This window comes from Chiloscyllium plagiosum, unplaced genomic scaffold, assembly GCF_037043375.1.
Source record: "Chiloscyllium plagiosum isolate Xiang-an unplaced genomic scaffold, Cpla_swu_hap1 HiC_scaffold_48, whole genome shotgun sequence".
Taxonomy (NCBI): Eukaryota; Metazoa; Chordata; class Chondrichthyes; order Orectolobiformes; family Hemiscylliidae; genus Chiloscyllium; species Chiloscyllium plagiosum.
This window is the reverse complement of record NW_028270186.1, coordinates 16002065-16020042: the sequence shown is the minus strand read 5'-3', so window position 1 is coordinate 16020042 and position 17978 is coordinate 16002065. Positions and strand designations below refer to the sequence as shown.

At 38.3% G+C, this 17978-nt stretch overlaps 1 protein-coding gene across 2 annotated transcripts in view; it reads right to left on the bottom strand.

Moving 5' to 3' along the window:
* The window catches only part of polb (polymerase (DNA directed), beta), a 109976-nt gene that overhangs the window by 82509 nt on the left and 9489 nt on the right, over window positions 1–17978 (bottom strand). For both annotated transcript variants that reach the window (XM_043681580.2, XM_043681582.2), the window contains exons 4-10: window positions 16244–16318; window positions 12891–12949; window positions 11294–11343; window positions 9416–9467; window positions 7588–7642; window positions 4252–4324; window positions 878–948 (exon numbers count right to left, since the gene is read on the bottom strand). In XM_043681580.2, coding sequence (XP_043537515.1) covers window positions 878–948; window positions 4252–4324; window positions 7588–7642; window positions 9416–9467; window positions 11294–11343; window positions 12891–12949; window positions 16244–16318 — 435 coding nt within the window. The remainder of the gene's footprint in view (window positions 1–877; window positions 949–4251; window positions 4325–7587; window positions 7643–9415; window positions 9468–11293; window positions 11344–12890; window positions 12950–16243; window positions 16319–17978) is intronic.

The window sequence follows — 17978 nt, the reverse complement described above, 5'->3', positions numbered from 1 at the left end:
AAAACCAAAAGATCATACCAGAAATTCATAAATCAATGGTTAGGGCTTTAAGTGGAGAAATGTGAACAAATCTGGAACCGAAACATCAGGAAAGAAAGATAAAATCCTTTTGAAAGGCTGGTGTGGAATTTTATCAGAATGCTATCAGAGATGAAGGATCTTAGTTATGAGGACAGATTGAAGGTTTGGATTGTTCTCCTTGGATCAGCAAACATTAAACAGTTCAGTTGGGTCTTCAAAATATTGATAGAGGAGAGAGATAAAAAAAAAATCCATTTAGCAAGTATGAGACCTGGTTTTAGATCACCAAATAGTAATTTGTCACACAGCATCAACATATGCACAAGTGATCGAATATCCTCCTTTTATGCTCTACGTTTCTATGACTCAAGTACAACTGGGGAAAGTGAGCATTCAAGCCTGCATTCATGGGGACTGGACAGAATGCACCCATGCAGGATATTTCCTCTTGGAAGAAACTAAAACTAGAGGGTACTAGAGTGCAGACAAGCAAGTGGAGCTGAAAGCACAATACGATCTGACTGAATGATGGAGCAGGCTTAAAAGGTCAAATGGACTACTTCTGTTCCGACGTATTAACGCAAACTTGCAATATGGTCTCAGCTTTAAAGAAATATCTAAACAAAATGCACAAGAGGGATACTGCATAGAATTTATTGCCGAAAAAAAGAGGCACTTCAGGTCATGATCTGTATTGATGTTTATGCTATGAGGAAGATTTCAAAGTCAATTGTTGCACAGTTAAAATGTTAATCATATTCATGGTTTTAAAATCCACTTGGCCGATTTAAAGAACACCCAGTAACATGCAAAGTTGAAATTTTTCTAAAGGGTATTTCAGTTAATCAGATCTCACCCTTTTTAATGATTCTGAAGTGTAGTCTGGATGAGTCAAAAGAATATCCATATCACCACTGGACTCAGCGCCTGCAGACATGAAGGGAAAGAATAATGAAGGAGAATCCTTCCAACTTGCATTGCAGTTGCTACTTTCAAAATGTGATGAAGCATAGAACTGGAAGACAGATAGATGTTAGCTGACCAGGACAAAAACGACCACTGTGATCTCAATAAGCTCTCATCTCCATCTCAAAGTTTTGGCTAGTAATAAAATGAATGTTACCCGCAAACAAATCATTCTCTTTGTTTTGCAACTGATCACAACTCTACCAGCCAATGGCGTTGAATGACACTGCCCAATTATTGACCTATCATAAGTTTAAATACTGAATACACCATGAACAAGTACTGCCACCACCTATGAAACCTCAATGACAACAAAACTCTGTATATAACTGCAAAGAACATGGCTGTAGTACCTGCAAGCATCTTCAAACAAAAATGTTTCAACTGGTGGTCCAAGGTCAGCCTTCAGCCAACATGAGTAGTTTCAAATGATATCAACCAACAACCAAACACATTGAATGCAGCAAAGCTTTGGGACCTGACAAAACTATGGTTGTCATGAAAATCTGCAATCTGCAATTAGGCAAACTTCATGCTAAGCTTATCCTACACAGATTTAGCTGTCTGTGTGGAGTTTGTACATTTTCCCTGTGTCTGTGTGGGTTTCCTCTGGGTGCTCTGGTTTCCTCCCACAATCCAGAGATGTGGGGGTCAGGTGAATTGGCCATGCTAAATTGCCTATTGTGTTAGGTGCATTAGTCAGAGGGAAATGGGTTACTCTTCAAGGTCGGTGTGGGCTTGTTGGGCCGAAGGGCCTATTTCCACACAGTAGGGATTCTAATATAAAAAAAAAACACAAAGCAGTAAATTGCCCAGGTATTCTCTGCTCACAAAAAGCAGGACAAATGCAATGCAGCCAATGACCTGAGAAGGTAACAGATTATAAAAACTTAACTTGTGGATTTGGGGCTTAACTTCAGGACCAGAGCTGAGTGGTAGCAAACAGAACAGCCTGAAAAGATGTGATTCTGATCCTGATGGGGAAACTGAAAAGTGATGTCACATGAGGGTTGTGGTTTGATTGGCTAATAAAGGATCTGCTAAATTTGAATGTATTAAATTGAATCTTGCTAATTTAATTTATTGGTCACAACTTTCATCAACAGAGACACAAAAAACAGTTAAAAATAAAAAACAAATTCAAAACTAATTAAAAATAAGGATGGTGGGTCAGGTGATGTGTTTCTGCATGATGTGGGAGCTTATGGACCTCTTTGTAGTTCCCAGTGACCATGTCTGCAGTAAATGTTGGTTGCTGGAAGAACTCTGGTTCAGAGTCAATGAGTTGGAGTCTGAGCTTCAAACATTGCAACACATCAGGGGGAAGAGAATTACCTGTATGCTGTGTTTCAGGAGACAGTCACACCCCTTCATCTAACTAACTCGAATTTGGCCTGTGGATAGGAGGATGCGGCTGTGAGTGAGGCAAGTAGAGGGATCCAGGGGTAGAGTTGCAGAAGCCTCAGCCCCTGTCCAACAGGTTACAGTGATCGTGGGGGATATCATTATGCAGCTGGACTGTGAAAATCAGGTTGAGTGGATTGCAAGAAAAGGAATTTGTAGAATATCTACGAAAGCTCCACCAGGACCAGTGGATTTCTCACTACATTATCGCCTTCATTCAAAAACCTTGAAAAGAATTGATTTTCCAAGCAAAGGTGAAAGTAACTGCCCTAGGAAAACTCTTCACTGGCCCATGTCATAGCGAGCACAAAATAATGTGCTTGTGTTTGATGAAAGCCAACCATCTCAATCCTTGAAGGCAGTCATCAATGATGTCCCAGGCCCAGTTATCAGCATCTGTTTCATTCCTTCAGAAGTGGGGATGCTGACTTAAAACTGTAGAGTTTAGTTCAATTTGCAACTCCTCAGAAAATGAACAAGTCTATGTCCAAATGCAGAAAGACCTGAACAATAAGTTTGGACTGAAAAGTGAAATCTAACATTCTGCATCACACTTGTGCCAGGTAATGATCAGGGGCTTGATAACTTCTCCTCTTTGCTATTAAACATCATTACCATAGCTGAACACCCTAATAATATCCTGTGAGTCACCACTGACCAAAAACTTGATTGGGCAAGTCACATAAGTATTACATTCCAGAAACGGGCTAGAGGCTGGAAATTCTGTGCCAATTAAATCACATCCTAACTCATCAAAGTCTGTCCACCATCTACAACAGACAAGTCAGAACTGTGATGGATTATTCCTCATTTGCCTGGGTGAGTAAAGCTTCAACAATACTCAAGAATCTCAACACCATCCAGGATAAAGCAGCACATATGATTGGCAGCCCATCTTTTACCTTCAAAATTCGATCCCTTCACAATCTAAAAGTTAAACTGTAGTAGTCCTCAAAGGTTTTTTGGTATTACCAACTTATATCATCTGGAATGAGCTGCCAGAGGAAGTAGTGGAGGCTAGTACAATTGCAACATGTAAAAGGCACCTGGATGGGTATATGAATAGGAAGGGTTTGTAGGGATATGGACCAGGTGCTGGCAGGTAGGACTAGATTGGGTTGGGATATCTGGTCGGCATGGACGGGTTAGACCGAAGGGTCTGTTTCTGTGCTGCACATCTCTATGACTCTAATAACACCTCATCAGACCAAGACCATTTACAATCAACAAATCGGCCTCCAAATCATAGATCATCTTGATATGGAAGTATATCACTTACTAGCATTGCTCAAATCTTGTGAATAAATACAAAAAAAAAATCACCCTTAAAACACTTAAATCGGTACTCATTATAAACACCAGCGATAATGGATTCTCTGTAAAAAAAACAAAAAATTCTCTGGCATATAATGAATACCATGCTTATACAACTTGCATATGATGGTCTTCGAAGAGAGGAAAAAAATTACTTGCTTTCAAGTGCCAACTGACAAGGTACACTTTCACAGAAATTTACCTTTACATTTCAAGATTACACCATTCACAGCTTCATTTTTCCCCTAAATATTTATTAATTGTATTATTTCTTCCCAAGTGTTGTTATTACATAATTATATCACATAATTATGATACTCATAAATTTGATAAAAAGGAATAAAAGAGCTTTTCCTGGACTTTTGTCAGTTATAATGACAGAATTTGCTCAGATGAAATGATTCTTGGTGAGCAACGTAGAATATTTGCAACTTAAAATTTTAAAAACACACATTTCAGACTTTATAATTTCAGTGCAAATTCCTGGTAGCACTTCCAATTACCAGTCTCAGAAGTTGCCAGTTAAATGACTGAAGTGGTACAAACCTCGCCTGAAACTGCCACAAATGATGGCGACATAATTTGGATCCAGTTTCTCCACTTCCCGCAGGACAATGGCCTAAAGGGTGAAGAGAGGCAAAAAATTGTTTCAATCCACACAAAAGAGAAACTGGAGGGATAGACATGAGATGCCCCAACATGCTTATGCTTCAAGATATAAAGTTTTAATTCGCTGTTCCCCAAGCAGTAAATTCCAAATGTCATCAGTACTAAAAAGGGAAGATTGGGAGAGATACTAAATCCTTCCCACATTCTGTTGTAATAGGGATTCAAGTAGTGAGGCAATGAAAACCTGACATTTTCATTTCATCTGAATTAATATGAGAAATACATCTAACAGTATAATTCTGGATTGTGCTCTTCCAAACTTCAGATGTGTGAGGAGAGAGCATTTGCAGGCATATAAAATGAGTATGAATTATATAGTTTCCACTGGCATAGAGAAAATTTATGATGTCATGAAATTACTCAGAAGAATCATCAATCCTGGAAGGTAGCTAACTCAAGGGAACTCTGTAACAAATGGGGAAGTGACAATGGTTTCATTGTCATTATTGGGCTCTCACTTGCAGATTTTTATTGACTTTAAATTCCACCATCTGCCATGTCAGGATTCAAACCCAGATCACAAAAATACAGGTGCACAATCCTTTATCCGAAACGTTCGGGACCAGCTGGTTTTCGGAATTTTTTGAATTTCGGAATAAGTAACAGATCGACGGTGAAATTTTTTTAAAAAAATCTTAGCGAACAGCAGACTCACATTGAGTACTATGGGCCCTGAGACAGAATTGAGGCCTGCCAGTGCTGGGCCATGCCCCCCCCATCGCATCTGAGTGACATGCATCGAGTGGGTGTGGAATTGGGTTGACTGTTTGCATGCCAAACAACCTTATTAATGAGATAAAAACTTCGCTAAAAAACCTTGGATTTTGGAGCATTTCGGATTTCGGGATTTTGGATAAAGGGTTGTCTACTTGTACTAGCTTGGTCTCTGGATTAATAATCGAGTGATAAATATCAGTAGGCCATTGCCTCCCCTTACATATCATGCAACATATACATCTTTAATCAAATTATCACAGTTGTAACAATTCCAACTTTGTTTATATTCTACCCTTACATACAGTAAAATGCTCAAATAATTCTCACAGGAATATTATCAAATAAAATTTAACAGTGAGACACAACAAGATTTGTCAGGTTGACTTGGTCAAGGGAACGTCGAAAAGGAGGTAATAGGGCTTAAAAGGAGAAAAGAGTGACCTGAGGTCATTTGCATACCAATCTGTTAGGGTTTATGGACAGTTAATATAGCATATGGAATCCTTGTTTTACTAATAACAACATGGAGTACAAAAGTCAGGATGTTATGCAAAAAAAATATAGAGTATAAGTTTAGCCTCAGCTGGAGGAATGCACCCATTTCTAGGCACCAAACAAATGGGAGGATGCAACATCTTTGGAGGGGGAATGACAAAGTGATTTACGAGAATTGGTTCCAACTAAGCATCTCCTCTGATGTCTTTGACTATATCCTCCATTCTGAACTCAGATTTTGATATGACAATGCAGCATTGAACAGACAGAGGGCAATTGCAGGTATGTGCTCTAATTCTGCTGTTTTCTTTTGTTATGAATTTGAAGGTGTGTACTGTCCCATTAAGAGAGAGAGAGAGAGAGAGATTGTTGTTCAGAACTGAGAGATTACAAGCATCTGTGATTATGACTCAATGTTAGTCCCAGAGTGTACTAGAAAATTGAAAATATGTAACATTGGGCTGTAAAATGGATAGCTGAGTTTTGGGTGCCTTATTTAACAACAATTCAAATTTAACCAGTTTAAATTATGCTCCAGGAAACTAAAAGCCAATCAAGTTTGAATTTGTTGTTTTGCCAACATTGAACCAATGAGACAATCCAATGTTGGAGGCATAAGAATGCGAACATTTTGAAAATCGGTTAGAGAGCAACTGCCATAAAGAGCGAGAGAGCCAATCACCAATCTAACACCTTGCTCTCATAGAAATCAGAAAACACTCTCGATCAAAGGTACCTTTTCATGTGAAACATACTTGCAGTAAAAAGAAATAAATCAACCCAGGGAGATCTTTAGTCGGAAGAGGGAAGACACAGAGGAAGACAGTGACTGTATGGTTTTGAAATTAAGTTGATGTAATTTTATTAAGTGCATTATTGGAATAGTATATTGTTATAGAGTTGGAGGCAGATAGTAAGCAATTCAGAGACGGGGGCTTAGTGTTGTGAATAGTTATTTCATATTCACTTTTAAAGAGTTAAAAAATAAATTAACGTCATTTTCTTTAAATAGTGGAATCTGGAAGTTCTCTGTCACTCCTATTTTAACAGTTTACGAGGCAAGGCAGGCTTTTCTGGATGCTTGGTTTAATTAACAAAAGGGTTCACCTCTGTGTCATAATACCTTTTACTGCCTGTTTGAGTGGTGGAAAATGACTCGACAGTAACTTTCACAAAGGAATGGAAGAAATACTGGGAAATGAGAGCAAAAAAATATAAGAAATGAAGGTAGGAAGGGCAGAAATAAATATTTGCATTTCTTTAGCTCCTTTCAAGAATCCCAAGACATGCCAAATGCTTACACAAAACGAATGATTTTTAAAATGTCATCGATCTTCTAATATAAGCAATGAGTGAGGAAGTACAACTAAGTCAACTTAAATTGACTAAGACATCAAAAACAACAGCACATATTTGATGTGCTGAATGGCTCCTTTCTATGCTGAACTGTTTGATTATTTTACAACTCAGAAAAGGCTGATTTTTGGCAGCAGCTTTGTGAAAATTTAAGTACCGCTATTTGGCAAAGGAGAACAGTCAGTCAAATCGAACACCAGGACAGGCTGTATTCAGTATGAAGCAACATACTGGGGCGGCACGGTGGCTCAGTGATTAGCACAGTATGGGGGAAATGTGGGGGAATGGGTCTGGGTGGGTTGCTCTTCGGAGGGTCGATGTGGACTTGTTGGGCTAAAGGGTCTGTTTCCATACTGTAGGAAATCTAATCTAATCTCAAACATAGATCATAGAATCCCAGAGCACCCGGAGGAAATCCATGCAGTCAGCCGAGGTCAGAATCGAACCCAGGTCCCTGGTGCTGTGAGGCAGCAGTGCTAGCCACAGAGCCACCGTGCCGCCCACATCTGTTTACAAACATACAAATACTATACATGCATCAAGATTCAAATGTGCAGTTACAATGTATTCTTCCGCATAAAGTCTCTCATTGTTTACAACGTCAGAGCAAACTACATTATTAGCACTTAGTTCTGTCTGCCTCACCTGCATTTTCACCATCTCACATCGAGGAATTCGCTTTTCAAAATCCTCAAAATACCTACAAAAATCAGTGAAAGCACTGATAAATTCATTGATAGGAATTCAGTGAGGAGTCTATTCATTTAGCACAAAGTTCATTCACTTACAATGTTTAGTTTCAGAGTCTTTTTACACAAGTTTAATCTGTGAAAACAGGTGTACATCATCAAATGTATAACATGTGTGTGTATTCTGTAAATAGCAACATAGCCAGTGAGTTAAGATTGATGTCGAGAAAGTGCAATCAAATCTCACAGATCCTCAGATATGGTTGCAAGTTGCTCAGTAATTAAAATGATAGCAGTTAGTTAAAACTGCATATTTAAAATGCAAATTATTTCTAAATGGCTTGATGATGGTCCTGTAAAACATTTTACAAATAGTGCTTATTAATTTCCCATTTTACTGTAAATTACAAGAGAAAACCATTTCTGGAAATGTTGACACATGCTAGAATTAGACAATTATGACTACAATTTTTTTTAAAATCAAGGGCAACAAGTCCAATGAATCCCAATCCAAATTGAGGTTATTTAGTGTGATCCTTTTCCACTGCCACTAAAGTTTATCAGCACATTATGCTGCAAATACACTCAGTGCACATTTCACTTTTTAAAAAATCATGAAACAAACAGTGAAGAAGTGAACTTTTGCTCATTTAGGCTGTAATTTCATCCAATACAACAATGCAATATAGTTCCTGAAGATGCAGACTCTCAGCATTGAAAATATTCAACATGTGTCTATTAATTGACTGGTTAAATTCTTGTGAATAAATTCAAGTTGTTCTCTTTACCTATTAAAAAAAAAGGCAGCGAGAGAGTTAACTCTTAATTGATGCAAATATCTTTTAAAATTAAGCAGCAAAATGACATCCTTCATTTGTCTATGGAATTATCTGATCAAATTTGATCTCTCTGCTATTTGAAATAACAATGAGTCAAGAGATATTTACATGCATAGTACGTGGCAATAATTGAAAGATAAATTTGAAAATGCAGATCTAAAAATAAGACATCAAGCATTTCTAGTATTGAATACTGTTCTGTTGCTGCATCAAATATACTAATTCAGCAGGTTATTTTCCTTAAAGGATATCATGTGGGGACCATAAAGGCAGTAGATGCTGTGCTATCTTTACTGTCTCATTCCAATTGCTTTTCTCAGAATGCTCATTTAATTTATCAGTCCAACATTTATCAGGCCAGTGATTGCTCATTCTCTCCAACGAACCTTCCAACCACTTAAGTCACTCTCTCAAACACCAACTCCATAGGAAACTAACTCCAGAATAAAAGAGGAAAATACTGTTGTCATTTTATGAAAATAAATTTGTCTCTATTTCTATAAAGTAATTAAGAAAGTTCCAACACATCATGGTCATGCATAATGTATCACTAAGTTAACTTAATTAATATAATCTCCCTCCATCAAGGATCATCATTAAACACTGAAACATAACCATACTTGCCAATGCCACAGAAACAATATTCTGAACAAAATGAAGTGAATAGCATAGTGGTCTGTGCAAGGACAAAACTCAATGAGGCTAATTGGCCTTTTCTCTCCATAAATGTTTGAATGCTTTTAAAATTTCACACTAGTTTAAACTGCTGGCACATGAAGTGATGAACATTTTAAGGGAGATAATTTTCCCAAAGAAGAGTCTATTTTTAAAAAATGATATTATATTTGAAGCAGTCTATGGAAAAATGCACAAGACTAATTGCAGACTTCTGAAAATGACAGCACCACAACCCAATCATGAAAAATTACTTCCACTACAACTTACTTTAAACCAATCCGCTGATGATAATTTAGTATGTGTTCATTTTCTCTGAGATCTAAAAGAAAATCAAAAAATAGCATTTCAAATCATAAATTGCATTGAAATATCAAACATAGGAACATTTAATGACCACAGGTTGGGCTGAAGTCATCATTTGTAACTCATCCATTGAGGCTAGTGGATTCACAGTTTAGTTCTCATCTGTCCTAAGTCAGTTTTATTTTGACTGGAAAAGTAGGACTGCAGTTACTCTTGACACCCAACACAAGAGTTTAAAATCAGGGAGTACCAAGGAGACACCGAGATTCCTGCACCCCATCTATGGCAATTAATCACAATGAAAAATACAGTTTTTAAGATCTGTACATACATTGACACGGATATTGGTATAAAAGGGCACAGGCTGGCAGATCATACAAAAATCAGAAATGTAGCAAACAGTGAGGAGCACAGGAGCAGAATTTAAGATGGTAACAGTCTGGTAAAATAAACTGAGGTATTCCAGAGAAGTGTTTTGAGATTGATTTTGGTCAGAAGGAAAAAGGTCAATATAAACGAGAAGGGATAATTTTAAAAGGTTTGCAGTGCACAGACACAATGTACATATTCATAAGTGTTCGATGGTGGAAAAAACGTTGAATAAACTGTTAAAAAGCATATGGGATCCTGGGATTTCTAAATATAGCAAAACTACACAAAAGTAGGGAAATTACATTTCTTTGTAAAAGACTGCTCAGATCTCAGTTGGAATAGTGTTTTCAATTCTGCACATCCTCCTCAGGAGTGATCAAGACCTTGGAGATGATGACACAAGATTTATGAAAATGGTATGGTGGGGAGTGGTCAGAAAGATTGGGAAAAACATTACTCAGTGCAGAGAAGATTAAGAAGAGATTTAAAATAGGTAACATTTCCAGTTGAGGTGACAACTCATCAGAGCTAGTCATCTCTTTCTAAAACATGACCTCTGCTTCTTTTCACAGGTACTGCCTGACCAACTGAATATTAAAAGCATATTTTTTGTTTTCAATTTAGATTTCCATCCCTGACAATATTTCATTGGTGATTTCATAAAAGGTGTTCAAATCATAACAGTTTTGACAGAATAAATAAGGATTTCTGTTTCCTGCAAGAGGGTTAGTAGACAGAGAGTTCAGGAAATTGGCAAGCAGGAACATTAAGAAATTATATTTTACTCTCTGATTTATTATCTGTAATGCACTGCCTGCAAGGGCAGTTAAAGCAGAATCAACAATCAAAACAGAGATCAATAAATACTCGAACACGAAAAAATATTACAGCGCTATGAGGAGTGGGATTATCATTGATGGATTCTATGATTCCTTCATTTGATAGCTGGTCGTAACAGACTGTTCTGTTTCATTGATTTCAAGCGGCCACTTTGATTTGCAACATTATTAATCTGTATTCACTGCAAATTCAAACCGTGAGAGGAGAGGGGAACATAAAAATATAACGAAAGGTTTCCTATTAATACTTTCTTCTGATATAAAATATTGTATACACGTGCAGTGAACAGCAGATGTATTTTAACCACAGGATATCAGCACAGGAGACGAATGCATAGGCATCAATTTTTTTAGCACCTTAAACACATACAATGACATTGCAATGGCATGAAACTTCCACAAACAGCATAAGGAAATAGCAACTATTATTAAATAGGGTAAGGAAGGGCAGATCAGGCAAAATACATATCCAGTATTTTGGACAGGAAGTTTAACAGGCACATGTAAAGAATCAAAAGGAACATTTTCAAATACCTGTTGCTTTTATGGGTAACTCGTCTAATGGATAAATTTGCTGAACTCAAAATGTTTACTAGTTTGACAGAGATGATGTGGGACTCATGAAACATACCATCCAGGGTTTTGATTCCCTCTTCGACAAATTTTCGTGCTGCTGCTGGTCTGTACAATGAAAACAAGTATCAGAACAATTTTCTGAGGCCAAAGCATGTCTGAAAATACACATGATTCTGCCTGCAAAAGCTCTTTCCAAGCTGATACTTCCAAAGTTTTCCTTACAGCTAAGATGATTAATCGAGAAAATCATTATTCTTTCACTGGGATCCTTCTCACAAACTTTGAACTAGGATCCTCCAATTGTGAGCTAAATAAAAATAAATCCCATTTAAACCTTTCTCCACTCCCTCAATATCTCAACTTTAACATGTTCAACCTGGTGTTTAGATCCATTCAAAGCTTCACATTTCTTTTTCCAGATGGCCTAGTTGGAGCCTGATTAGTGATTTGTAATGATTTACCAGAACTCCTTTGCTTTTGTATTCAACGCTCATATTATGAAGTCAAATATTTCAATACACTTTCTTCCCTTGGCATCTTCAAGGATTAGTACATAGGGTTCCTCTGTTTGTGCAGTCCCCCAACTCTCCCATTTCAAATAACACTATTTAGATTAAATTCTCTCCATGTTGTTTTGTCTGAAATGCATCACGTCATCCTTAAACAGACAGAATTTATTCTGCCATGTGTCTGCTCATTTCACGATCTACATGCATCTTTTTGAAGTTTGCTCCTTTCCTTTTTGCTATTTACTATATTATCGAGTTTTGTATAATCTTCAAACTTGAAACCATGCTCGTTACTCAGTTCATTTATACAAATGAAGACAAATGAAGGCAAGGCCAGCATTTGCTATCCATCATTAAACACTTTTGGGCAGAGTGGCTTGCTCAACGACATCACAGAGAAGCTCAGAGTCAACTACATCACTGAGGCCCGAGAGACATACAAAAGCCAGACAAAGTAAGAAGCTTAGAGCGTCTTCCCTGAAGGACAACAGTGAACTATATCAGCTTTTATGACAATGTGAGAGTAGTTTCATGGTCCCATGGTACACAGACTAGCTTTTAATTCCAGGTTCTTGAAATAACTCCACAGAGGCCGATGTGCCCTCACCAAGTCATCCTTTATTTACATGTGGAGAATCCTTGACGCTGATCCAGCTCCCTCAGAGTGTCAGAATGTCTGTCAGCCAGGGCTCTCTAATCAGACCGGGTTCAGGGAACTCGTATTCTATGAGGTCCATCTGACTGACCTTGTAACAATCACTACAGTTCTGATTTTAAAATTTCATTTAAATTCCATTAGCTACCACAGTGGGATTTGAACCCTGGTCACCACAGCATGTGCTCTAGATTACTAGCCTATTACTACTATGCCACCATCTCCCAGTCTTCCAACTTAGATTATCCTTTGTGAAACATGATCACAATTGATAGTTTGGAAATGTTCCTCCTTCTTTTATGTTATTTCAATTTCTTCATACGGCTAATCGAGTTGCACAATTAATTTCTTGTTACTTAGGCCAATCTTGTCATCATTCCGTAAACTAGGGCTTAGTGGATTTTGCAAGGTCCAGCAACAACGGTTGGGGGATCCCCTCTATTTTGGTAGATTATGCTGCACTAGAAGTTCTTGTCTTTTGAGTTTACCCTATTCCAGTCACTCTCGTTAAAAAGTTAATCGACGAACTTGTATCATCTTGACGAATCTGTAAAGGAAATATAGAATATTCAATGTAGAAATGACAACATAAACACAAGAAAAAGCACAGCAAAAAGACTAAACATGAACAGGGAAGTAGAAAAGTAAGCTGGGCAGTGAGGCTGTATTGGTGTGAAGACGTGCAGCGGGAAACAGCCCAATTAATTTTGATCAAGAAATCTGATGTTTGTGTACACACATAAGAAGACTGTCATGAAACAATTTAGAGAGGAACCTTAGTTCAGGCATATTTCCCACTGCAGTCAACCTCTAATTACTCATAATATTATAATTATTTACTTTACAAACAACAGTTATTTATTCAATGTCCATTATTTTACTTCATGGAAGCACTTTCCTGAACAACTACCATGATCCTAAGCAACAAAACAAAACGTGCAAACAGAATAAGACATACTGTGGAACCTGACAGTGCTAGCATGGAATTTCCTTTGGCTCCAGGTGACTGATTACTGAATATTTATATAATCCAAAGAACAAACAAATCACATTTTCACAGTCAACTATCTATCAAAGTTCATTTAATATATTTATTCTGCCAACATAGTCCTTGAATATCTATTATGAAGGGTTTCTCCAATGAAACATGGTTTATATAATCTTTCATTCCTGCAAACAGTTTTCCTGATTGAAGGTACATCATAGTATCACAATTCACATGGCAATGCCCCCATACTTGTATTTACAATTGTGTATTCAAAGCATAAGAGAATTTGAGCCCGAGTTAGCTGTCCAAATTAATTGCTTTTTAAATTGAAAAAGCAGAGTGAAAGTTCACAATGCAGGGCCACAAGATTTAAAAGGAGATATGATGCAATAAATCTGCAGTAATGACAAGCATTGGAGCAAGAAAGAGAAGACACCAATATTCCTTAGCATCTCTGAAATACTTCGTACATCTTAAGATGCTTTATCTTGAATACAACACTTTTGAAGTACAATCATTGTTGCAGTGCAAGACCGCAGGAGCCAATTTGTTCAGTCAAGTTCAACAAATAGCAAGTGAAGTGAAAAAGAACAAAAACTATATTTTAAGTGACTGCTGAATGGATTGGCAACTCCCATATCTTCTTCAAAGTAGTGTATATTGATACACCTGGGGGCTTGGTTTAATGTCTCATCTGAAAGCAGTATTAAGATTGCAGCAGTTCCATAGTTTAGAGTTCCATCGAAAGAATGGATTAGAATAATAGTGTGATGGAATTTGGAAAACTTAATCCTTTTAGAAACAGAAAAAGTTGAGGGCTGTCAGGCACCGGTGTGTCTTCGCACCCAGGTAGCGACTTTCTGCCTTCACAGCCTGGAGCGATACCTTTATGTTCAGCCTCCTCCAAGGTGATGCACCTTGATGGCATTTTTTCCATTAGGTGCACGGCCTCTGCTTCGATAGACAGTTCCTGTTCATGGAGTGGGCCTGGCCTTGGTCTTTGAGGAATTGCCTTTTATTTAGACCTGATCATAGTCTGGGAAAGAGTCGGCTCACGCTGGAGCTCTTCCTCTCCTCCGGAAACCACTGCTCAGGGACAGGTTCCTCCTTGAGTGCTGTTTGAGCTGGTTAAGGGAGGAGAGAACTCGAGATGCAGGTGATGATCAGTTGTCGGAGATCACAAAGGAGCAGACTGGATGATGTCAACATAGTTGGTCAAGCGGGCATTGATCGAGCTCCGGTTTGCAACTCAAGCCATCCATAGCCTGAGGGACAAGGCACTCGGCCCCAGAGCCTCGCATGCACTTAAGTCAGCTCAGGCATATGATGGGCTTTTCAGGCAAACTGACGCCTATCGGTACGAAACTCGACATCGGCCCTGCACCATGGACCCTCCTCCATGATGTGATGTCCCCACAACGTGATTCCATCTCAGGGATATCCTCCTTGCATATGGCACAGACGCGCTATCTGTATGGGCTGATGCTGCACACTCTGCACTGCCACTCTTTCGCCTGCTGCCTGGACATACCTTGGCATGACCTTGGCTCCTCCGGTGATGGAGATCAGTGGAGGGCCCTCGACAAAGTGTTCTTCCCCTCTTACACTGGGGATCTGGGGTGAAGAGTGCTGCATGCATTGGTCCCATGCAATTGTTGGTTCAGCAAGTTCACTGGGTGCCAGACCACGTGCATGTTCTGTGGTCTGCAGGAGACAGTTTTTCACATTTATGTTGAGTGCATTCATTTGCAGCCCCTTTTTAAGATTTTTGAGGGGCTAGCAGCTTAAACTTTGGACGCACTTCGGCCCCACACTCTTCATCTACAATTACCCAATGTGGAGAAAGGGAGACAGGTCTCGTGGCTTTGCTCCTGGGCTGGGCAAGATGGCCATTCACAGGTCCTTGCAGCTGGCCGAGGAGGAACTCATTGTTTTTCACTGTCTGCTCCTCTTGCGTGGTTATGTTGGCACTGGGGTATCCCTGGAGCAGGAGCACACAGTGCTCACCGGTATAATGAAGGCCTTTACGATTGGCACTGCAGGAACTGGAGGGCATCACCAGTTTGAGCAGTGATATTTTGCTTAAGTAAGGGAAGTTTTCTTTCAACTTCTTAAGTTTGTGCTCCTGGTTTTGTGCACAGTAAGAGGAAGTTCTATTTTTCTTTTGTACTGATTTTGGACCTCTTGGAACAGCCAAAGGGGGATTTTATTGATGCTGTTGGTGTGAGCGGATTTTACTTTTAGTTGAAATGAGTAGAGGAACCGTCCTCTGGATTTTGAAACCCTTGTTGTCCCTGTTCTGGGACCATTCAATGGGGACGGAGCAGAGGGGATTTGTTGTTTTTAAAGTTTCCTTTGCTTTCGAACAAGCCGGGGAAAGCTTATTTTACAGTTCGACCTGTTTCCAAAAATGGTTGCTGAGGGCGGAATCAAGGGGGGCCATTTTATGTCTATTTACTGATTTTCATTTTTCCAGAATCAAAGATACTTTCTTTTTGTTTTGAGATGCGAGGAAACTTTTCCTTCTACTTAAATAGGATAGAGAAAACTTTATGCTATATTTTACCCATGCAGTCCCCACCCAGGAGTGTTTGATGGGGGAGGTGTCAGGGAAGTCTTCATCTTTTTATTTCTATCCTTGTTTAAAAGAGTATAAAGAAAATTCCGACGAAAAGTAATAGCAATCATAATGTCATGATCAGAAGGCCACAGCCAATAAGATTTCTTGAACAATGACGTAATTTCTTATTTGCCAGTAAAGGACCTATCAAAATACTACCATTAACCTCCATCAAATCTAAATCAGTTAATTGTCAGCCTGAAAGGTCAACTACAGAGAAATACATAGTATACCTTTTCTAATTTTTGCAGTTTCCCTGTTGCGAGAAATTCATCAATCTTCTTTGCAATCCTGTCACCAACTCCTTCCTAAAAATGTTGGTAATGGAAATTATAACAGTATTCACTCAGACATTTCACATAATTTCAAACAATTAATTGTAATGCACAAACAAAAGAATATGTAATTTAGATGCAAGAAACTGAAGACTGTAACTTTCAAACTTGGAAAACAAAAGAGATGAAAAGTGGAAAAAAAATCAAGAGATAGATCATGGACTATAGCACTCTATTCATATTCTTTGTTCCAGCACACCATGGTCAAGTTCATAATTTCCAGTAGGTAATCTGGAGGAATGCTGGTGAAACTCAAGTACTCTATCATCAAACAAAATAAACTGAAAAATGTTCACTCAGTCCACCTTCATTCACATGACAATATAGCATTTACACAGATATTATGAAATTTAGTGGAATACAAATTGGTGGCGGCGGCATAATGAAAAAAAGACTTGAAATTTATATAGCACCTCCCGCAATGTCTCAAAGCATTTCATAATCAATTATTTTTCCAAAATGTATTACTTATTTGAAAAGTTGAATAAAAGGAAGTTAATTAGGACACTCCAAAATCATACAAACAGCAATGCGCTCACAACAAAAAAGGGTGATTTTATCCTTATTGACTTTGATATAAATCATGATCCAAATAACTCACCTTGTTTCATTTCCAAATACAACCATTGACTTTTATGAGACAGCATGCTTGCATTTAAAGTCTCATATCTAATCTAATCTAATCTAATCTAAAAGGGCCAGCCACTGATTTTGTGCTACAGTATCTGGATTGTGGTCTGAATTCACAACCTTTTCACGCAAGCAGCTTGAGTACAACACTGACACGCTCAATTCTTGATGGTGAAGACTATCAAGTTTTCTCAAAACGTTCGACCTTTCAAGCTGAATATTCTGCAATCTCACAACACAAATGGTCCTTTCTCTATTACACCATTGTATAAAATTGTTCCCACAGTCTCCAGGATTTTGACAGCCTTCTTAAGATCTGGTGTCCAGATTTGAATATAATACTCCAACAGATGACTAACTAGCATTTTATCGAGTTGCAGTGTCATGGTCATACAGCACGGAAACAGACACTTTAGTCCAACCAGTCCATGCCGACCATGATCTCAAACTAAACTAGTCCCACTTGCTTGTGCTTGGCCCACATCCCTCCAAACGTTTATTATTCATGGACTTATCTAAATGTCTTTTAAATGTTTTATGTTAAGCATTTGCATTACTTATTTGCTTTTGTACTCTGTACCTCTATCAATAAAGCTCAAACGCTCTCTTATTAGCTTTATCAATTTATCCTACTACCTTGAAACGTTTCGATACATAGCCCCTCCCCCGCCACAAGTAATCTGTGTCAGAGATCTCAGCAAATCTAGACAAAAAGAAGATGGTTAAGTTTTGAACAGATAATGAAAATAATTTCAAAAGCTAATGGTCTGCTGGCCTTTCTACCGAGAGCACTAGAATACAACAGGGTAGCAATCATGCTTGAACAAGACAAAGTCTTGGTTTGATCATTTGGCGAGTGTGAGCAGGTCTTGGTATCACAATTGCAGAAGGATATGTTAACCTGTGGAAAGTACAGCACAGACTTATAGTTTAATATCTGGACTCCAAGCAAGGAGAGATTACTCAAACTAGGGTTGCATTCCTGAAACTTAGACAGTTAAGG